Below are 21536 nucleotides of genomic sequence, written 5' to 3' on the forward strand. Positions count from 1 at the left end.
AAGTCTGCTTGTTAAACCAGCCAGACCTGAACCAAAGACTAGAGACAGCCGGAGCACTACAGCTCATCTGCAGTTTGTTTAACACTGAGGCGAAGCGTCTGCAGTCTGCTTGAAGACAAAGCAAACACTGGTCTGGTGAGAGACATGCTAGTTTTAGCTTTGTGCTAATCACTACAAATAACAGAGGCTTTAGGAGAGCAGCAGCAATGGAAAGAAACCATAACATAGCAATAAGTATTATGCATAATAAGCCTAGTAACATAAGCTCTGAGTACGCAAGATAAAACATGTCAGCCATGTAAGGTTTTAAACTTTGATAGGATCCAGATTCAGACAATATTAATGCAGCAATAGAAACATTAGTCTCTCTAACTTCACAATACAAAACTACAGAAAAAGTCCTTCACACATCTGAGCAGCACAAAAACATTGGTACATTTCTAAGTAGACAATGTTTTTGTTCAGTTTGGATCATATGCAGGAGTTTCCATGAAAAATGTGATGTTGTTTTTCCCTCATGCACTCCCATCTTTAAAAATAAATCCAATTATTTCAGGTTATGGTAGTTTTTGACAATATTATTTATAAAAATTACACACAGGTTCCTTTACAACATGTGGTATTGGAAAAGATACCAAAGAATTGTTCATTTTGACCTTATCTTTCAGCAAAGTTTAGTCCAAATATCGTAGCACGTTACTGTCACTGATCTGTATTTTCTTCAAACATTTTTTGGAAAACTGCTAAAAAACTTTAATTTTCTTCAACTATTTGAGTATTTTCTACAGTAAAGTTTCACTGTATTCAGTTGCTGCATGCTTTAACATTTATCTTTGTTTCAGGCTCAGATTTAGTTTATCAGGAGGTCAGAAGCTCAGCAATATTTAAGGAAGAAGTCTTGCTACAGGATTTTTTATCCATCCTCCTCCTTCGTCTTTAACCTTAAATATAAACTAATATATATAAGAATAGAAAGCCAAACTCTGTTTTTAATTCTCTGTTTCTGTTTCCCTGCCGAAGGATCCAAACATGGCTCTCATCCAATCACAGTGCACACTGCGTCTGGCTGCCGGCCAATAGGGAGAGAGCCTCGGCCTGCATGTGACCCAAACACTGGCCAAGAATGTAACACACACTCACACATACGCTCTCTCTGTTTTTCTCACTTTTGCAGATGAAATCGTCTTCCAGAGTCACAAACGGTCTCCAGTTTACATCCTGACAGAAAAACCAGACTGTGAGGTCCACTTTGGTTCTCAGTCTCTGCAGCCCTGCAGGTAGATGACTTTATAAAATCCAAGCAGAACACCAGCAAACCTGTTCTCTTAAATACACTGAAAGAATGTGGATTAAAGATGCTCGATTGACCGACAGCTAAACTTTATCTGCTGATGGTCTGATTAAAAAGACATGACTGGTGGATTGGGATTCATCTGTGTAGCATAGGGCTGGACGATTTGCAAAAATAATCTAACTGCGATTTTTTTAACCCAGTATAGCGATTGCAATTTACTTTTCAACAAATTCAAGCAATAAATCATTCTACATTTAGTCAGGAACACTCATCATACATTTAATAGTTTTATTGCAAAATAACTCTACTACAGTTTTACTTGGAGGTGAAAGTGCTACTCTAGAGACGCTCCCTGGGATAGTTAAGCAGCATGCTTTGAGTTTCCCGGGAGTGCTTGGCTAGAAGCCCCCATATGGATAGATGCAATTATGGCAATGTGCACTGAAAACAATGAAATTACTCAGAAGCAGTCCATTCCTGTAGCATGAATCTAAATGAAGGTTTAACAAGCTTTAAGCTATAAAGGAGGAGGCTGGGGTGGAGGAGGTGAAGCTTAGCCAGCAGCGTGATCCATCAGCTTTGATGCAAGCAGGGGTTAGTGAGAAGTACGTCATATTAAAATGGACCGCTGTGTTGACAGGAAGAGCTGTGATTGGCTGTGGGAGCAGGGAGGTGTCAGCCAGCTGTCGGCTGATTGGGGCTAGGGGTATGACGTGAACTAGTGCTAAGCTTCATCAATATTAGAATGAACTAGGGCAGAACGGTGAAAAAAATCTATCTAATTGCGATTATTGTTGCTCATATTGCAAATTTGATATCAACTGCTTTACTGAATGGGGATTTTTGGTTTTATGTCACTTGTTTTAATTAAGAAAAACGTACATAAAACACAAAAAGGACCGTTTTTGTGAACCATTTTTAAAAAATGACACTTGAATGTTTGCAAAATGTGCATAAAATCTCTGCAGCTGCAAGAAAATGAATGTATTAAACTGGTATTTTAACATAAGTCAAGTTAAAGTAATATGGCAACATCTGCAATTTGTAAATTGCAGCATGCCATATTGCGATTTAATCTCATGTGTGATTAATTGCCCAACCCCAGTGTTGCATTAATATAACCTGTGGTTAACAATCTGGTGTTTGTGGCTCAGAGAAGCTCTGTGTTTGCAGAGTAGAGTCATTATTAAGGCTCACTGAATATCAGCACGTTTGACTGTCGACTTCAAAATCATCTTCACTGCTGCTGCTGCGAGTTGGTCATCCTTGATCAGCTGTGGTAAAACCCCCCACACTCTAAAACCCTTTAGTTATAAATATTAATCTGGTCCAGTATTACAACCTGACAGCCATGTGGAGGGAGAAGACACTATTATGCTCATGTTTGCTCTCAATAACACACGAGGGTGTTCTGTTACAGAAAGATGAAAAGGTGCAGTAATGACTCCAGTGAACGGCTCTAGTTTGGGCGCTCTGTTTGCTCTCTGTGTTTAAACAGCCGATGAATGCAGACAATTGAGATTTCTGGTCACGTGTCGCCAACAAACATAAAGGCAGAAAGAGGAGGGAACACAGTGTGACAGGAAGAGCGGAAACAAAAAGTAGATGAGATAAGATCAGACGTGAATGAGTCTCCTCCTGTAACTTCGTCACCACGTGTAAAAACTCTCGTCCTCCAGGGAAACATCTCATCAGACCCGATCCTCGAGTCTCTTATCAGCTGCTGAGAGTTTAAGGATGGGAATGCACATGCATGATCTAAGTTTTGACATAACATCAGAGGAGCAGTCGCCTGAGTTTGTACAGGCAGTGACTCTTTATAAACATGAACTCTGGCGTCAGCATGGACTTTTAATCAGATTTAAATGTTGGGTTATTGTACGGCAGTGATACTCAACATGTGGCTCTACATTTATGGCTCTTTTATGGCTTAATGTGAAATATTATTCCCCCAGTAAACCTTAAAAAAAGGCAAACTTTGACCTCAGAAATTATCCATTGCAAGTCACATTAATCAGTTCTGTTTACCACACTTGGCTTTAATTGTCAACCTTAATTTTTTGTCCGCATATTTCCATTGCCCTTATTTGCATTTTTTGCTACGTTTAATCCATTTTTGCTGCTTTAAGGCTACTTTTTGCTGCTATCATCCAGTTTGTGCCCCATTTTCCCCAGTTTTTGACTCATTTATCCTGCTTTTTGATATTTTTTTCACTCATTGAAGCTGCCTTTTGCCATTAAATGCCACTTTTCCCTCTAATTTTTGCCACTCTTTGCTGCTTTTTGCCCATTCTCCCATCTTTTGCTGCTTTATGCCTATTTTAGTCCATTATAATTCATTTTTTGCCACTTTGTGCCCTTTTCACCACCTTTTCTCCCCATATTTGTCACTTTTCACCTATTTTTTTGCATTTTATGCTTACTTTTCCCTTTTTCACCCTTTTTTGCCCCCTTTTGAGCATTTTGCCCCCTTTAACTATTTTTATTGCCACTCTAACCCATTCTCACCTCTTAGATTGTGGCTCTTGCAAAGCTATTGCTCAAAAATTTGACTCTTTGGCTGTCCAGGGTTGAGAACACTGTTACACGGTGTCACAACATCTTTGTTCACATAAAACAAACAAAAACATTTAGAAGATTTCGGTCCTTACCTCCTCATGGACGGCTTCTACTTTTGGGTTACTCCCTGTCCGTCGGAGGCCTGACCCGGGCCCGCTGCTCACCATGGTGGCATCTGACTTGGATCTCTGGTGGGTCCTCCTGGACGGGGACACAAACACCTCCGGCTCCCCGGATTCGGGGCCCTGAGGGACGGGGCCGGCTGTAGAGAAGGACGGAGAAGACTCCACATTGTTGCTGTTGTGTCTTCGGTGACAGCGGCGGTGGGACGGCGAGGACACCGGGCTGTCCGATACGGACAGCGAAGCTGATCGGGGAGCGTCGGGTGAAGGTTTGAGCTCGTCAGAGAGGATGAGCTTTCGGAGTTTGGTGCCTCTGGAGTGACGCTGGGTGGAGATGTGCATGTCGGAGGAGTAGGCGCCCAACAGCCAGGCGGTGAGCAGGGAGAAGGTTATACTGCCTCTGCAGCGGTGGATCTGAGAGAGACAGAGACCAAGACTTTGAAATAAACATCTAGAACACATCTTAATCGCCCAGACAAAGTGCTTTCTCAATTTTTTATATTTACTGTGTATTTATCACACTTCAGCACTAAACCAAAATAACCTGAGTAAATACAAAAAGCTGTTTTTAAATGATGACTTTATTTATTAAGGGAAAAAAGCCTGGAAAAAGTAATTGCCTCCTAAACCTAATACAACTCTCAGCAGCAACAAGCTAGTGTTTGCAAACAGTCAGTGAGTCTTTCACATGGCTGTGGAGGAATTTTGTCCTACTCTTCTTTGCAGAAATGTTTTAGTTCAACCATAAGAGGGTTTTCCAGAATGACCAGCCTGTTTAAGGTTTAAAGTCCAGACTTTGACTAGGCCTCTCCAAAACCTACATTTAGGTTTTTAACCACTCACAGGTGGACTTGCTGGTGCGTTTCAGATCATTTTTTTGCTGCATGACATAAGAAACATGAGCTTGAGTTCATGAACTGAGGGCTGGACGTTGGCCTTCAGGATTTTCTGGTAGAAACCAGAATTTATGGTTCCTTCAATCACAGCAAGTGGTCCAGGTCCTGAAGCAGCAAAGCAGCCCCAGACCATCACACTGCCACCACCACGTTTGACTGTTGGCATGACGATCTGTTGAGGAATGCTGTGTTATTTTTCCGCCAGATGTAACGGGCCACACACCTCATAAAAGTTCAACTGTTGTCTCGTCAGTCCACAGAATATTCCTCCAAAACTCCTGGGGATCATCCAGATGTATCTTGGCAAATGTGAGACGAGCCTTTGTGTTCTTTTTTTGTCAGCAGTAGTTTTGGCCTTGGAACTCTCCCATGATGCCATTTTTGGCCAGTGTCTTTCTGATGGTTGAGACATGAACTCTGACCTTAACTGAGCTAAGTGAAGCCTGCAGTTCTATAGATGTTCTGGGTTCTTTTCTGACCTCCTAGATGAGCTTTCAATGCACTCTTGGAGTCATTTTGGTTGGCTGACCACTCCTAGGTAGGTTTACCACTGTTCCAAGTTTTCAACATTTGTGGATAATGGCTCGCAACATGGGTCCCTGGAGGCCCAAAGCTTTAGAAATGGCTCTGATAGATGTCAGTGACCTTCTGTTCTTGAATTTCTTTGGACAGCTGATGTGTTGCTTTTTGAGATCTTTTAGCCTACTTCACTTTGCCAGGCAGGTTCTGTTTGAGAAATTTCTTAATTTTCAAGTCTAGTAGTAGTAGTTCATAGTGAAACTGAACTCAACTTTCCATAAAATATGGTTAATCACACGAAACAGCAACTTGTATTTACTCAGGTTATCTTTGTCTAATATCTGATTTTGTTTGATAATCAGAAATATTTAAGTGTGAAAAATATGCAAAACTATAAGACATTGACAAGACTTTTTTTAACAGCACTGTAAATATAGGACAGTGTAATATGGCACATCTAAAATAACTGTCATAAACAATGCCCAGTGTGGTCCAAGCACCAGCACCCATAGAGACGTCTCTCAGGAAAAGATCTCTAATCAGGATTGTAACATCCAATCATAAGAGAAGAGGACAGTATCACTGTAGCCAGTCGTATTCAGGGAGACACCATGACTGTGCCGCCCACTTTACCTGCAAATATGAGAAATTTTCCCTCAGGTCAGAAGAGAGAAGAAGGAAAATAATTACTCTAGTAGAAATGTTTTCACCTCTCAGGCTGTAAAGTTTCTGCTGAGCAGAGAAATGTAGGAAAGCTCTATCTATGGGTTGCAGTTTAATCTGCACTGATTTTGTCAGCATTCTGACTTTGTCGTCACTGCCGAGGTGCTTGAGCAAGCTTGACTGCTCTCTTTCATGTGCATACATTGGATCCTGGTCACGCAAGTGTATGCATTCCTCCTGCACATGTGCATGCATCATGTTCAATAACAGTGAAGACTGAGTTTCCTCCTTGGGCTCAGTCTTCTTTAATATGCCACATGTAGGTGGTCTAGGGTTTCCTTCAGGGTAAGACCACTCTAGATGAAGATGGAGGCTTTGCTCCTGTTTCTAGGTGAAACTTTCACGCCAACCTGTGAAGAAGCTGCTGATACGGTGGGTCAACAGATCAACGAGCTTTAGCTCTTCACACGAGCTTCAAACATTGTTCAGCTGGTCAACAAGCCTAATGAGTGAGTGGTGTTAAGATCAGTTAAACTAGGGAGACGGTCAGGATGAAAACTCACCAGGTAAGGTCTGATGGCGTCTCCCACCTCGGTGTCCATGTGCACGTACATGTTGAGCAGCTGTGGCAGGTAGAAGTCCACCTCACTGTCGGGGAAACTGAAGAGACGATTCCCAATGTACGCCTGGACACCTGGCTCCTTTGACTTGTACAGGTAAGAGATCGCCATGGAGACGTCAAAGAGCTTGGACTCAAACAGCCGCAGCAGCCACGACTGTTTAGAAGATGACGAAGACGCCGACGGCACGGACGGCTCCGTGCGCGTCGGGGGAGGTTGGTCTTGCTGAGAGGTGCTTTGTTTTTCCGTTTCCTTCCCTGAACTCCTTCCCTCGTCTTCCTCTTCCTCCTCGTCTTCCTCTTTGATGGAGCTGGTGTCCGGACTCATGTGCCACTGTGGGCTGGAGCACTCCAAGTCCGTGTAGTTCTGCTGATCGCCTGTTTGGTGTTTGTGGTTTGGTTGTTGCTCTTCAGGCACTTCCCTGTTCTGCAGCTTCACCTTGAGTAGGACTTCCTGGCAAGCCTTCAGAGCGACTTCAGGGTCGATCACTGGAAGAAGAAAAGGAGGAGTGACTGAAACCATAAAAACTGTTCAAAGCTTTAGTGTTTCAGGAATATTCTTCACTTAAAGAAATCTTAACAAACAAGATATCTATGTCATAAAACTCTACAACAATCAGCCTTGTTCCTGGTTACCTTGGTCAGCCCCGAGGTCCATCTCCATGGCGTCCTCTGAGATGACATCCAGCGGTGGACTTGGACCTCGTGGGTCGCCCCCGCTCGACATGCCGCTGCCGATGCCTTCGCTGGCGCTGCTGCTGCTCCCGAGGCTGCCGGTGCTCCCGATGCTACCGCTGGGGCTGGAGCTGCGGGGGCTGGCACTGGGGGAGGACGGCTGCTCGCTCTGGGGGGGCGGCGGGGGAAGCTGCAGTTGGGGGCGGGGATGATGATGGTGGTGGTGGTGGTGATGATGATGGTGGTGGGCGGGGCAGTCGGAGGAGCTCTCAGAACAAGAAGAGGATGAAGAAGAGGAGGAAGAGGAGGCGCTAGAGGGAGACGACGGGCAGGAGAAGGTGGTGGGCGAGGATGAAGAGGCTGGTAGAGGGGGTGGGACTGAGTGGGAGGGGCTTATGTGGAGCGGCCTCAAAGCCGGAGACAGGGAGACCTCTGCGTCGGCCATCGTGGAAGCTGAGACCTACAGAAAAAAAAAAAAACACAAAAAAGATCAACTCTGTAAGATAAGTCTGAGTCAAGATAGAAATTTCAGAAAATTTTGAAGAATTCCTTCAAATCTGTGTGAAGTTGGGATGGTCCAGAGCAGCGCTATATTAATACAAGCTTTGAATATTTATTATTATTATTATTATCATAATAATAATAACAATAATAATATAACTATTATTGTTATTATTATCATAATAATAATAATAACAATAATAATATAACTATTATTGTTATTACCATTATTATTACATTATTATACATTACTAAAATGTAATGTAGTTTTCGTTGGACATTCAAAATCGATGATATTTCTCCACTGTGGGTAAATCTGTCTAAATGTAATTTATCTGTAACTATTCTGCCTCTCAGCTGTAGAAAGTAGGGACCCCAGGTTTGGTGGGGTGTATAGAACACACTACCATGATCTGGTACCAGATTTAGGCAGGAGAATAAATGCTTGGTTTACTAAAAGTAAACACTAGAACGTGAGGACATTTTATGGACTAAAACTAGACTAAAAATTTTTTTGAGTTTTGGTCAACTAAAAAGGACAGAAATGACTAAAAGCTGACTGAAACTAAAATGCATTTCATTCAAAGACTAAAACTAAGACTAAAATTAAAAATAGCTGCCAAAATTAACACTGGTAAAATTTGGTGAAATGGGATGAAAAATTGATATAAACTGGCAAAAAGGGTTAACTGAAACAGGAAATAGACAGACATGGGTTAAATTGGCAAAAATAAGTAAAGCAAATAGTGAAATTTGGTTGAAATCAGCAAAAATGGGCATACAATGTGGTTAATAGAGGCAACATTAGGTGTAAAGTGGCAAGACCTGGTTTAGAAGTGGCAAAAACAGGCAGAAAAAAAGTGGAGTGGTGCCAATCGTCTTTTCCGCCCTTATACAATACAGCACAAGAACTATATTTATCCCTGAAGTGAAATTCAATATTCAATACTTATTGCTCTCAGGGAGCTCACTCACCACATCTAAGCCTGAATTCAACCTCAATTTTTGGCCCAAAAATGCCTGAAAGTTTTGCACAGTACTGTACGTTACTTTTGTTCATTTATTAGCAAATATTACTCTTAAACTGAGAGTTTCTCTAAATCTGGAACAATCTGGCCCTCTAGCAGTGAGAATAAAAGTAATGTGGCCCAAAGCACCCATGCTTGGTGTTTTGTGTCTGTTTTTATGGAGTACTTATTATTCTAAGCTTGTTACTATTATCACAATCATTGTTCTATTCTATTTTTTATTTTATGATTTTAGGTATTTTATTTATCTTAATCTTTTTCTGCCCAATTTCAAGGGTTTGAATTTATATATTTTCAATAAATCTTTGTCAGTGTTTTTATATTTTAGTAATTTTTATGCCTCGTTTTTTTTTTATTCATACTTTCATTGTTTGTCCTTTTACTGTCCTGTGTTTTTTATTGTCTCTTTTTTAATCACCCTCCTCTTATATATATTTTTTTATTCATTTGATTCTAAATACTTTTACTTTTTTGTCAACCACGTCTTTTACTCTCTTCAAAAGCCGTCTGAACTGCAGTGAACTTGTCTGAAAGGTGCTGTATAAAGTTTGACTGATTAAATACAGAGTTTGCTTCTATCGACTGCCCCGTCCTCTAAAATAAATCAGAAAAGTCTCAAAATCAACTCTTAGATAAAAACGACTATATTTCATGTTTTATTATGGATAATAAATGTGATTCTGGTTGGAAAGGGTTAACGAGCTCCACAAACATGTGAAGAATGTGCGTCTGCAGGAGCTGATCCGTGCTGTGTTTGCATGTTCACGTGGCTGTGCTTTTGTGGCCGCCCCCTCCAGCCTGGCGGCGTCTTTGTGTTCATGTCTGTTATGTAATCTCCTGCCTTCACACCAACCTGTCATCATCAGAGCTGAACAGAGGAGCAGATTAGATCTGGCTTCATCAGCGCTCCGGCTACTGCAGCTCTGATTGAGCTTTTAAGATTCTTATTCAACAGAACTGTTGGGAGGAAATCCCTCAGTGAAAGTGTCGGACTCTTCGTCATCACGTGTGAACGAGGCGCGCTGTGTCATTAAGTCCGCCGACGAGCTGAGAGGAGGTTTGACAAAGAGGAACCCCTCGCAGGAAATCACGACGCCTCTGAGCTGTGCGTGTCATCGGTGACGCAACTTCATCATCATGTTTGTGTCTGCAGTGTGAGGAGGAGGAGGAGCTCTGCTGCTATTTTTACTCCTTTATTCTCTGGTTTTGTTTCTGCCTGACCTCTGACCTCCTACCATCACTAAAACTGATGAGCTGATGCTTTTTATCCAGACGCTGATCAGAGAAATTAAGTTCCTGCTTTTACCAAGTAAACTCAGACACAAAAACAAGTGAAGCTGGCAGACAACCTGAAGATCTTTGTTTTATTAAAGCTAACTGTTTATCGTTTCCTGATGGTTGGACCTGCTGATATCTGAAAAACTTTATTATTCTGTGTTGTTTTCCACAGCTGATTCAGGAAATAAGGGATGAATCAGAGGAATCACAGTCCAGTAGCACCCCTCCTTACTGGAGATAAACTCTTAAATGTAAAACAAAGTCACATCGGCCTCGGCTCGTCTGGTCCAGACTGAAGATTACAGGGAGGACTGGAAGCTTCTCCATATATGAGCAGACTTTTTCTCAGACAGGCACACAGAGTCCTCTCTCTCTCACATCCTCCTCTCTAGTATGAACTTTTACAACCCGACAGACAAACCACAGTCCCCAAATTAAACTGAACCGGTTTGAAACCTGTTTCTGCCAACAGCAGTTTAAATTCTGAATGATTCCTGAGAGTGTTTGGGTTCTACCACAGAGTCATGGTGCTCTGATATTCTCTTATTCAGAGCACGTTCCTATTTATGCTGCGTTTTATGTCGATCTGGGTGATACAGGTAAAGTACCCGACCTGTTCTTATTTTCACTGGTCCGGGCTTTTAGTTTAAAAGTGGTTTGAGTTTGTTTCTGTTGGTTTGATGGACGATTGTTCTGAAAAATGTGCAGCACTGAATATTCCAGGATAGGGTACCGTACTGTACCCTATCATAATGTACTGCAGTGTATCATATTGTATAGAATCGTAATGTATTGTGTCTTAGTATCCTATCTTAGTTTATCATTATACCTTATTGCATTCAACCCTGCTCAACCAGAGAGCCAAATTGTTGAAAAACACCTTTGCAAGAGTCACAATCTAAGTGGTGAAAAGTGGCAAAAACAGCTCGAAGTAGCAATAAAAATAAGCTAAAGGGGGCAAAAATGGACAAAAAGTGGCAAAAATGTGGCAAAAAATGAGAGAAAAGTGTCTACCATGGGTAAAAAGCAGTCAAGAGTGGCAAAATGGGGCATAAATAGCAAAGAAGTGGTATTTAATGGCAAAAGATAGCTTAAACTGGGACAAAAATGGGACAAACGTGGCTCAAGGAAGTTGCATAAATGGGCAAAAAAAGAGGAAACAAGTGGTATTTAATGGTAAAAGGTAGTTTAAATCAGAAAAAAGTGGTGAAAATTTGTAAAAAGGGGCAAAAATGGTAGAAAAATTGCAAAAAGAAGCGTCAAAAATAGGAAATAAAGGAGTACTTAATGCCAAAAGGTAGCTTAAATGGGCAAAAAGTGGCAAAAAATGGTGAAAACGGGCAAAAATTGGTAAAAAGTGGCACAAAGACGTAGCAAAAATGGGCAAAAAGTAGGAAAAAAGTGCTTTTTAACAGAAAAGGTAGCTTAATTGGGTGAAAAGTGGCACAAAATGGTGAAAAGGGGCAAAGTGGGATAAATGTGGCAAAAATGGGACAATTATGTTTGACAATTAAAGCTTTCTGTAGAAGTCTGGGAAACAAACTGATTAATGTGATTAACTTCTGAGGTCAAAGTTTCCTTTATTTAAGGTTTCTGGGGGAATAACATTTAAGATTAAGACATAAAAGAGCCACAGATAATCACAAAAGAGCCACACGTTGAGTATCACTGCCCTATTCTATCATATTGTGCTGTACTGAATCATGGTGTATTGCACGGTACCACATCATAACTTATAAGGGCAGTGGGCAAGAATCTGGCAATACGATAGGTATCGCAATACGGGGTGCCGATATCGATATATTGTGATGATAATATGTAATGGTACCATTATTATTGTTTACACTGACTTTTTATTGCTCTGATTTCTCTTTAGTTCCCGTGAGCTGCTGACAGTGAACGCCCCTACGACCACTAAAGAACGCCATCTCTACAGCCGTGTTCAGCTTCCACATGTGTTCCTCTCTGATGACATCATCATGTGAAGAGGAGTCAGGATGATGTCATCACTGGGAGGACTTCATGTGTGTGATTTTAGAGATGGTTTCCAGATGGGAGGCGTGGGTGGAAGCAGCTTTTACTCCTCTCCCACACACTCAGTGAGTGGGGGGGTTTCCACCATCCTGATGCTCTGGCTCTGTTTTGAATTTAACGGCTGCGTTCCAACGCTCAGACTTCTATCGGTATGTACGCCAGATAAGGGCGGGACAAATAACCATACAGAGAAATACCATTGTCCTGACTCGTGTGGTTCAGTGAACAAAGCACTGGTATAAAAATATCGATAACTCTACACATCAGCCTCATATTCTTCAGAGATGATGGTGTGCTGCTCTATGATCATCAGTTCATGCAGAATTGTTATCAGTACTCTGTTTAAAAATCTAATCATGAGTTACACTGAGACTCCCTCCTGTAGTGGATTTAGTCTGGTCCTGTTCATGTTTCTGGATGTGCCTCTTCATCTGGGACTGTCCTGCAGCGGGTGCTTCAGCTGTAGTGACCAACAACAGTCCCTTACAGCATGAGTTACCCCACATCTATCAGACAGCTGTGAAGCAGAACAACTCTGTAGTTTCTCTGTGAAATCTGTAAACTCATTTAAAAAGGATTTTTAATAGTTTAAGATAAAAAAACGTTCATGGACAGCTTTGCTGACAATGTTTTGTATCTCCAAGGTAAAATTTTAAACAAAATTAAGTGAAACAGATATTACAGTGCCTCGACACCACAGGTGTCAAACTCAAGGCCTGGGGGCCAAATCTGGCCTGTGGGACAGTTAAATCCGGCCCGCAAGATGATCTCATATTTCTGTTATAACTGGCCCATCAGTCTGAGGTCTGAAGATTTCCTCAAGTATAAAAATGTAAATGATCCTTGATGATTTAAAAAATCCTTTTTAAGTGACAAAATCTGAAAAAGTAAGGAGTAAAAATATTAAGATAAGAAGTCAGGAATGTGGGAAAGAAATTAATTTGTGTTTTAATTTCACATTTTCAATTTAGCCTCACACAGTTAGGACTCAAACTTAGGATTTTGACTTTAATTTCATACTTTGAGCATTTCAACTCATAATTTTGACTCCTCATATAATATTCAAGCTTTGAGATTCATAATTCTAAGTTTTTTTGTGATATTTTGACCTTTTTAACCAATTATTTTGTATTCTACCTCATATTTTCAACTCCAGACTTTGACTTCATAATCCCATAGTTTGACCTTTTAGACTCACAGTTTAAAATTTGGAATCATATTTTGACTTTTACTTTCACGATTACAAATTTTATTTCATATTTCGACCTTTATAACCCATAATTTTGACTTCTTTCTAATATATTTGCCATTAAAACACATTATTTTTCAATTTTAATTTCATGTTGTGATCTTTTTGAACTAATACATTTATTTTTCTCAGATTGTGAGCCTTTAAACCTATCTTTTTTAACTTTTTAAATGTCAAACTCATTCATCATCAGTGCTAAGTTTTTTTAATATATATTTTATTACTGGCGAAACAAGGTTGACAGTTTATGGTTAAAAAGGTGACCCTGTTAGGCCCTCAGGTTAGTCCTGAATCCAGAATCCGGCCCCTGCTGTGATTGAGTTTGACCCCCTGCTCTACACTGTGAAACTAGATTAACTTTACGAGTGACTGCAAATGTGACACTTTCTCCTCTGTTCTCACGTGATCTCAGTATTCTCACGTGATCTCAGTATTCTCACGTGATCATGAGAGTGGCGTGAAGAAGTCAGGCATGAAGGAGGGTCATGGTAAACATGGAGCAGAGGGCATCTCACCCTAAACCTTAGAGACAAGAATTTTTTGCTCTCTGTGGTTTGTGTCGTGTCATATCGTATTGTGTAATATTGTATCATTTACCTCATTATGTTTAGGGATGTAACTTACAACTATTCCCATAGACGACTAGTCGGATGCCGCACTGTGTGATCCCTCGACGGCTTTGATGGCTCATTTAAAAAAAATTTTTAAGCTTTATTTTTGGGCCTTTTCGTGCCTTTATTAGATAGAGGAGGACAGCGGATAAACTTGGAAACAGGGAGGAGACATGTGGTATAAGGCCACAGGCTGGACAGGCCCGCGTACATAGGGCGCGCCTTAAACCACTCAACCATCTGCGTGCCCCTCATTTTTTATTTATTTATTTTTTACTAACAGCTGAAATGAAGAACTCTGACGTACTTACAAACATGTATGAACTAAAAATAACAATACGTCACAGTTCTTCTTTCAGAAATATTATTTATTATTAGTATTTAATAACACTTTATTGCTTATACTATGAAACTTTCATTTCAACAATATTTTTGTCTTGGCTTTTAACATAATGAGTGTTGGCGTAAGGTTCAGTGAGTTTCTTTGACAGATGTAAAACCTAATTATTGTATGTTGGTTAGAGTTCACTCCACTGTTTAAGTGTAAAGTAGTGAAAGAGTTGACGAGCATCACTCCCTACGTAACGTGTTTAAAATCAGAGGTGGAGAATGTGATGAGGAAAGAAAATGCCACCATAACTTTTTACTACTGAGTTAGAAATAAGAAGGGAAAGATGATTAAGATTATTAAACTACTAGAGAGAAACAAAGTTGTTCTATCAAACAGCAACCCCGTGGTTGATAAAAGAAGCCAACGCAGAAGTGCAGGAAACTGCTGCCTCAACTGTCCACGCTGGGTTTAGATAAAGATGTTGATTTCTGTATCAATAACTTCAAACTAGCGCGCTGTATCGGTTAGTCAGGAGGCTGAAGACTCAGCTCCTCTTCTTCGTCTGTTTTTGAGGGTGATCTAAGGTTAGTTTTAAGAGTGTTTTCGATATGGTGTTCTCTGCAGATCAGACTCACAAGCTTCCTTCAGGAGAATCTGCTACATTCAAACATGAACTATCAAGGCTTAAAACTCAGGTATTGTGAAAACCTCGATACAGCGAAGCTCTGCAGTGATGATAGCAAGGACACATTTGCTTTAAAGACCTTTTCATCTAACCGTGTCTTAACTGGATCTCTGCAGAGTCTCAGCCGATAAATCAACACGTTACTACAGCAGAGAACATCTGCTCAATAAATCTGAATATAAACACATTACAGATGTGTGGGCTCTGGTTCAGCTGCATGATATCATTATCGCTCTCTCTCAGAAACACTCAGAGATCAGATTTCAGCTCTGATAGAAAGTTTCCAGAAAGTTGAGCCTGTTTGACTCACCTGATCTCACCTGCTGGGTTCAGTTCCTTCGCTGAAGCTCATTCAGTATTCATTCAGTTCAGACAGAGAGAGGGGAATGTCTGCTTTTATCATCCTGTTATACAAAGCATTAACAGAGATTCATGTCTGATTTGGGGAATTCAGATAGCAACCAGTGATTGGCTGGATATCTGCATACAGAGGCCTTTATATGGACTGGACTGGTTTAGTACTGGCACATATTACAGACCGCCCTGATCTGCTTTATTCCACTAGTAAACAAAAGCATGGCTCTATTTATGTCAGGCTTTGGTGAGAGTGATGGGAAGATCAGCTCTTTTTAGAGATCAGATCAGAAGAAGCCGGTCTTCTAACAGCTCTTTATTTGGTATCATTTTGCCTTTTTATATCTTGAAAAACAGCAAAAATGACAAAACAACAGAATAAAAATGATAAATAACAGGAAACCAACTCTCACCAAAGAAACCTGCTCATCTGAAAACTCCCTTTTAACTTCTTAAACTGATTTTTTATTTCCGTCTAACCAGTACTCCACAAAGTTTATTTGCTAGGTAGTGTATTACCATGTCCTTTTAAGAGCTTTTGAACGGCATTATGAGGGAGAAAAGCAGTTAAAGAGTCACCACTAACCACTTAGCTCACGGCGTATTCGCCACCACTGCTCACAGCCTGCAGGGACCAAACCACAGTAAGAGAGCCACAGAAATGATGGATGGGCTGCTGTTTGCATACGAGGCGGGTGAGTGAGTATAAAGGCACGTGCTGAAGTGCAGCCACTCAGTATCCAAATTTCCTAAACGCATCATTAATTACAAAAGTAAACAGACGACATTTACTGGCCAGAACATCAGCTCTCACTTCTTTTTATTTCAGATATGAAAGCATCAGCCACTCAGGTAATTTCCAGACGTCCTCAGCCTGTTTACAACGATGTAAACCCCACAGTAACTTCACTGGCTTTAGCTCGGTGTAACAGAGGAGCTGGTGCTGGACCTTGAGTCTGTAGGGATCACACTCCTCTTCTTATTCACCACAAATCAAACAGGTCAGCTCCTACTGGGAATCCCATGCTGCAATCTGTGCTCTCATTAACAGTAAAGACCGTTCGATCAGATCATGTTTGAGTTTGATCAGACTGTAGGACATCAGCGTGGTACGTAATCTCTCTGTACAGTTGAAGGAGAAGCCCGCTCATCGGTGCACGCTGCCATGAAGGTCATGAGGAGGACTGGGAACCTTCCAGTCCATAATGAGCCGACTGCTCTCAGGTATACAGAGAGAGCCTGGATGTTTGATTTAGCCATGGCTAACGCTAACAAAACTATTTTGTTGAATGTGGTTTCAAAACATTAAAGTTAAATTTTAACATGAACAGCAGAAAAGAGTTCAGGGAAACTGATTTGAGCAGAGTGTCAGTAAACACGTCGCCAATACTGACTGATGGTGGAAAATGTGACGTGTGCAGTTCAGGGCAAAGTGTGAAGTTTATCATCACAACATCCCAGCTGAGCAACAAACAGAAGAACAGATTAGTACCAAATGTACTGTTAAATACGAAATACTCTGTTACTCTCATCAAAATGTCATTTTAAAGGAGCATGACACCTGAATACTTTCACTTTGTTTTAAATAGTTTCTGACGTGTCCCTAGAGTTCACTCAGAGGTAATTAAATCTGAATCCTCCTGTTACGTAATGAAATAAACTTGATTTTTGGCACTGACTCTCATTCATTTATTGGTACAGGCTTGTGGTGGTGTAACGGCTGCACTGCAGCTGTAATTATAACAGGCTGAATTATACTGGGGAAAATTGGCATTGTGTGATACGTTTTGCTTATAACACAGTATGTAGAAAAAGTCTGAAATAAATGCAGCAGCACTGTAGGTTTAAAAAGGAGGAATTAACCCCATGAATCACAGAATCCTGATTATAACCATGTTGGACTTTTGGTCAGTTTTCTTTGGCTTGTATGATGTGAGAGAAATGTGATGTGCTGTACTGGAAAAAACATTTGACGTGCGATAAATACACTGTAATAATAGAAAGTAAATTACAGCTTCTCTTGAACCTAAAATAAATCCTAAAAGCTTTTTAGCCTCTAAACTGGCATCCTGAGTGTATCTGACTGCACCAGAATGATGTGAAATCATGGATATTATACTAAATAGTTAGTAAGCTGGGGGAAGGACTTTTTATATGCATTTCCAAAAAGGCAAACTTTTGCAAAGTGTACCTTCTAATAATGATATATTTGTGATTTATTCGGTAGCACTTGTTATAAGTGTGTGGGAGATTTACAGTAACAGTAGTATTACAAGGAAATAAAGATAAACTCTGTGTGGTACTAGAGGATGATAACACATCAAACTGGAATTTATGTGTTAGTAAAATCAAATATAAAGTGTTTTTCGTCGAATTAAAAATGTAAAACTACATAAATTACCGTGATTTCACTGCTGGGAACGTAAACTGGCTTGTATTTATTTACATTATTTGGAACATGACGGTGACGAACCAAATACCACAAATAGACGTTAAACTATGAACTCTAATTTAAGCATCATGAAGGTTTTAATGCCAAAATAAGAGGCGTATGCAGATAAACTGGGTGTAAAGGCTCATCAAAGGAGGGTATGATTGAGTCTCCACGCAGGAGGAGCAGAGCCGCTCCCTCCTGATGAAAACAAACCGGAGGAAGGAGGAGGGGAGCCGGGAAGGCAGCAGGCCCACAGCCCGGTGATCCAAAGCGGTAAAACCCGAACAACTCCGGCACCTCCAGGCTACTCTAACCGAGTAAAAACCAGCTGCAAATGTCAGTAAAATGGAGGAAAACCAGAAGGAAATACAGTCAGAGGAGGAAGGAGACCTACCGGTTACTGACGCGTCTTCGCTCCCGTTTGAATGCCCCGAGAATCGGACGATAATCCGGCTTTTGTCCCGGGAGTTTCCAGGTTCAGTCAATGGCTTGAATCCAGGGTTTAGCCCGGTTCTAAGTCCTGGGTTTGGATCCGGGTGTTTAAAGTTCAGAAATACTCCATCTAGTCCTCTTTTTTGTGGCCTGGATCTGCTCGGATCTGCTCGACTCTGCCTGCTTTAAAGCAGCAGTGACGCAACATCCGTCAAGTTAGCCGCAGTCAGGGGAGTGACGACTTCCGGTGAATATTTACATCTAAAATTGTTAGGTCTTCAAAATGTTATAATATCTTACAAGCATGACAAACCTACAATTGAATGCACTGTATCCTTATTATTACTGTAGGGAAAATTTCATATCCACAAGTGCAGATTAAGGAAATGTACCCCTAACTTTCCTGGTTTCCTCAACGATTTCAAACAGTATGTAAAGACTTTAAAATGCATAAACAGTATAAAAAGTAACAAAATGGTTGAAACCCTAAGAGAGACTCTTGGAAATGATGAACTGTAACTGGACTTAATGAAGTTATAAAAGCTTATTTATACTGTTTTTGGACACCCTGACCTATTTTATGTTTAATACCTCTTTATGTTTGTATATTTATGTTTATGTCTCTTCTTGTTGTAAAAAGTATTCAATAAAATTTCTGTTAGGAAAAAAAAAACAATCAGGTCTTCTTCCTTACTTTTCTCATCTGTTTTTCACTTGTGTTTGTATGAATAAACCAACCAGATGTACCTCATTAAAATATGTATTCATCATGCTGAGCATGTGTTGGGTTAATGTTCCTCAGGTGTCCGCTACAGGCTGGCTCTAAACGCAGAATAAAGCAAAATTAAACACCAACTTCAACAGCAAAAAAGAATTGTAACAACCTGGTAGAAGAAATGGTTTGGTTTTTTTTTAAAGCTCATTCATTTCTGTGTGTAAACTTTATTATTTATTTGAGTAGGATAGGATTTACAGATAATTAGGAATAATAATGTATGTGGCATGGCTGGATTGACTGGCGCCTTGTAACAGTTTCCCACATGGCTAATTTTTTACTAGATAAAGCTTTAAACTGTTGACTTTTAGTTGTTTCATGGTTTTGAGAGGGTTCTCAGACACCCCCTCTTTAGACCCCCTATGGCGAGATGCCACAGCTATCAGCAATGTTATCTATGTTAGCTTTAGCTAAGTTTGCAAGGTAGCTACACTGGCGCTGTTAGGATGTTTTCATGGAGGACAAGCTTTTTTCCCTTAAGCTGACTGTTTACTCAGTGTTTTTAAATGTTTTGTCATTAGGCTCTGCAGGTCAGGTTTTTAGCTTTTAACTTCTGGTATCCTGTTACAGCGACCTTCACCCTAATGCTAACTGGAATTTTATCAAATTTTATTTTGAAAGTTTTCTTATATTTCTGTTTTAGTGTCTCACCATAGTGGTCTATAAGAAGGTGTTTGAGATCTGCAGTCTGCAGCCAGACTGTCTTAGTGGTTTTTAGGAATGTCCCTGCCACACAAGCAACCAAAATATCAGCTCTAGCTAACATCAAGTTGACATGAAGAAGTTGTGTCCAAATCTTCTGGAGGTATTCTTCCAAGTTATCATACTATGTGTTATTCTGTTCTAGTTCTGTTCATTGTTGTTGTTGTGTTTGTTCAAATGTTGACTAAAGATATATGATATAACCAAAATCAAAATTCAAACAAACACTGATAAATACACTCTGCAAACAAGTGTTGTAAGATTTTATTTGTTGAACATATACATAACAGATTTTATAAAAGCCATAGATTAATCAAAACAAGTTGTAATCATTTCGTTTTTAGGTTATAAAAAAAAATGCTTATTAATTTTGGTCTTTCATTCTCATATTTCCTAAACGGATTTCTTTCAAATTTCAGATAAGTTTTATTTTGAAATTACGGGTCACATCGTTTCCGGTTTCTCTTGGGCTATCTTGATATGAGTTGCTGGTTTTGGTTCTGTTTCCGTTTGGAGCAAAAATATTCAGCTTGTCCACCCACTCTGTTCTTTATTTGATTGTCATCTTACAGAAATACACGACAGCTGAAGGACTCCTTTAGTTTAAGCCTCGACGTTTCCTGTAACTTTTAACTTTCAAATAACATCATAAACTTTCTTATTTCACTGTTTTTGGCATGGATTTTGAGATTCACATTTAACTTTTAGATCCAAGACATTTTTTGTGATTTGTGAACTGAGAGACAATATTCAAAACTATCACAGGAAAACAGTATTTTCACTTTTCAATTAAATTATAATGAAATTCTTCCATAGGTTAATGTTATAATGATTATATTACACCTTTTCAAGACTTAACCAATATGTTTTCAGTTACAACTTAATAAATAAAAACATCTTAACCTGGACATTTTTAGGTCCAACGCCATCAAATACCAATTTCTCCTTCAGGAAGACTGTGATGCATCATCTATCAGCGCCTCCCAGTGGCGGACAGGGGAACAGCAGAGGAAAAGAAAGGGGAAGAGGAAGGGACATAGAAGCTGTTCTGGAAAGTCCATGATACTTTACCCGATACTTTTGTTTTCTTCTGTCTCTTTGTTTGTCCCGTTCTTTACTGTCTAAGGTCAAAGCAGCTCAATGTTTGATTAAATATGATTGAAATAAAAAGCGAAAATTTGGCTCAGGATTGCTCACTGAGAAGTTTGTGGTGGGACCTGAGCTGAGTTAACTTTTAAGATCATGACCCCAAAAATAAAGTAGCTAAAGACCAGGGACCCCCACTCTACTCTTCAAGAGTAGTCATGTGCAGACAAGGCTGGGGGGGGGGCAGCAAAATCATGATCCAATGTAAGTAAGCTGTGATACCCATATTTTATTGTCTTACCTGAATAACATTGACTCTAACCAGAGCAACACATAAATCCCTTGTCTTATAAACAGAATTAAAATGGGTTAAAAAATGGCAGAAAAGGGGTGGAATGGGACTTTAAAAGTGGCAGAAGAATTAAAGGTGGCAAAACAGAGGAATAAAAAGTGGTAAAAGTGGTAAAGGGTGGCAATATTGGCTTAAAAGTGGCAAACTGGGTGGAAAAGGTGGTGAAACGGGATAATCAAGTGGAAAAATCGGTTTAAACCAGCAAAAATTGGTTAATTAAGGAAGAAAGTGGCAGAAATGAGTTGCACTGGCAAAAATTGGCAAAACAAATTGTTAAATGTAGTTAAAAAGGGCATAAAAAGTGGTGAAAGGGGTTAATAGTGGCAATAATGGGACA

General features: G+C 40.0%; 1 protein-coding gene across 1 annotated transcript in view; it reads right to left on the reverse strand.

The window, feature by feature from the left end:
* LOC121523448 (phosphatidylinositol 4-kinase beta-like) overlaps positions 1 to 18458 on the reverse strand; it is a 36496-nt gene extending 18038 nt beyond the window's left edge. Inside the window, exons 1-4 of the mRNA XM_041808352.1 lie at positions 18247 to 18458; positions 7309 to 7807; positions 6617 to 7161; positions 3946 to 4389 (exon numbers count right to left, since the gene is read on the reverse strand). Coding sequence (XP_041664286.1) covers positions 3946 to 4389; positions 6617 to 7161; positions 7309 to 7792 — 1473 coding nt within the window. The 5' untranslated portion in view covers positions 7793 to 7807; positions 18247 to 18458. The remainder of the gene's footprint in view (positions 1 to 3945; positions 4390 to 6616; positions 7162 to 7308; positions 7808 to 18246) is intronic.
* Between the last annotated feature and the right edge of the window lie 3078 nt (positions 18459 to 21536).

This window comes from Cheilinus undulatus, linkage group 16, assembly GCF_018320785.1.
Source record: "Cheilinus undulatus linkage group 16, ASM1832078v1, whole genome shotgun sequence".
Classification (NCBI taxonomy): Eukaryota; Metazoa; Chordata; class Actinopteri; order Labriformes; family Labridae; genus Cheilinus; species Cheilinus undulatus.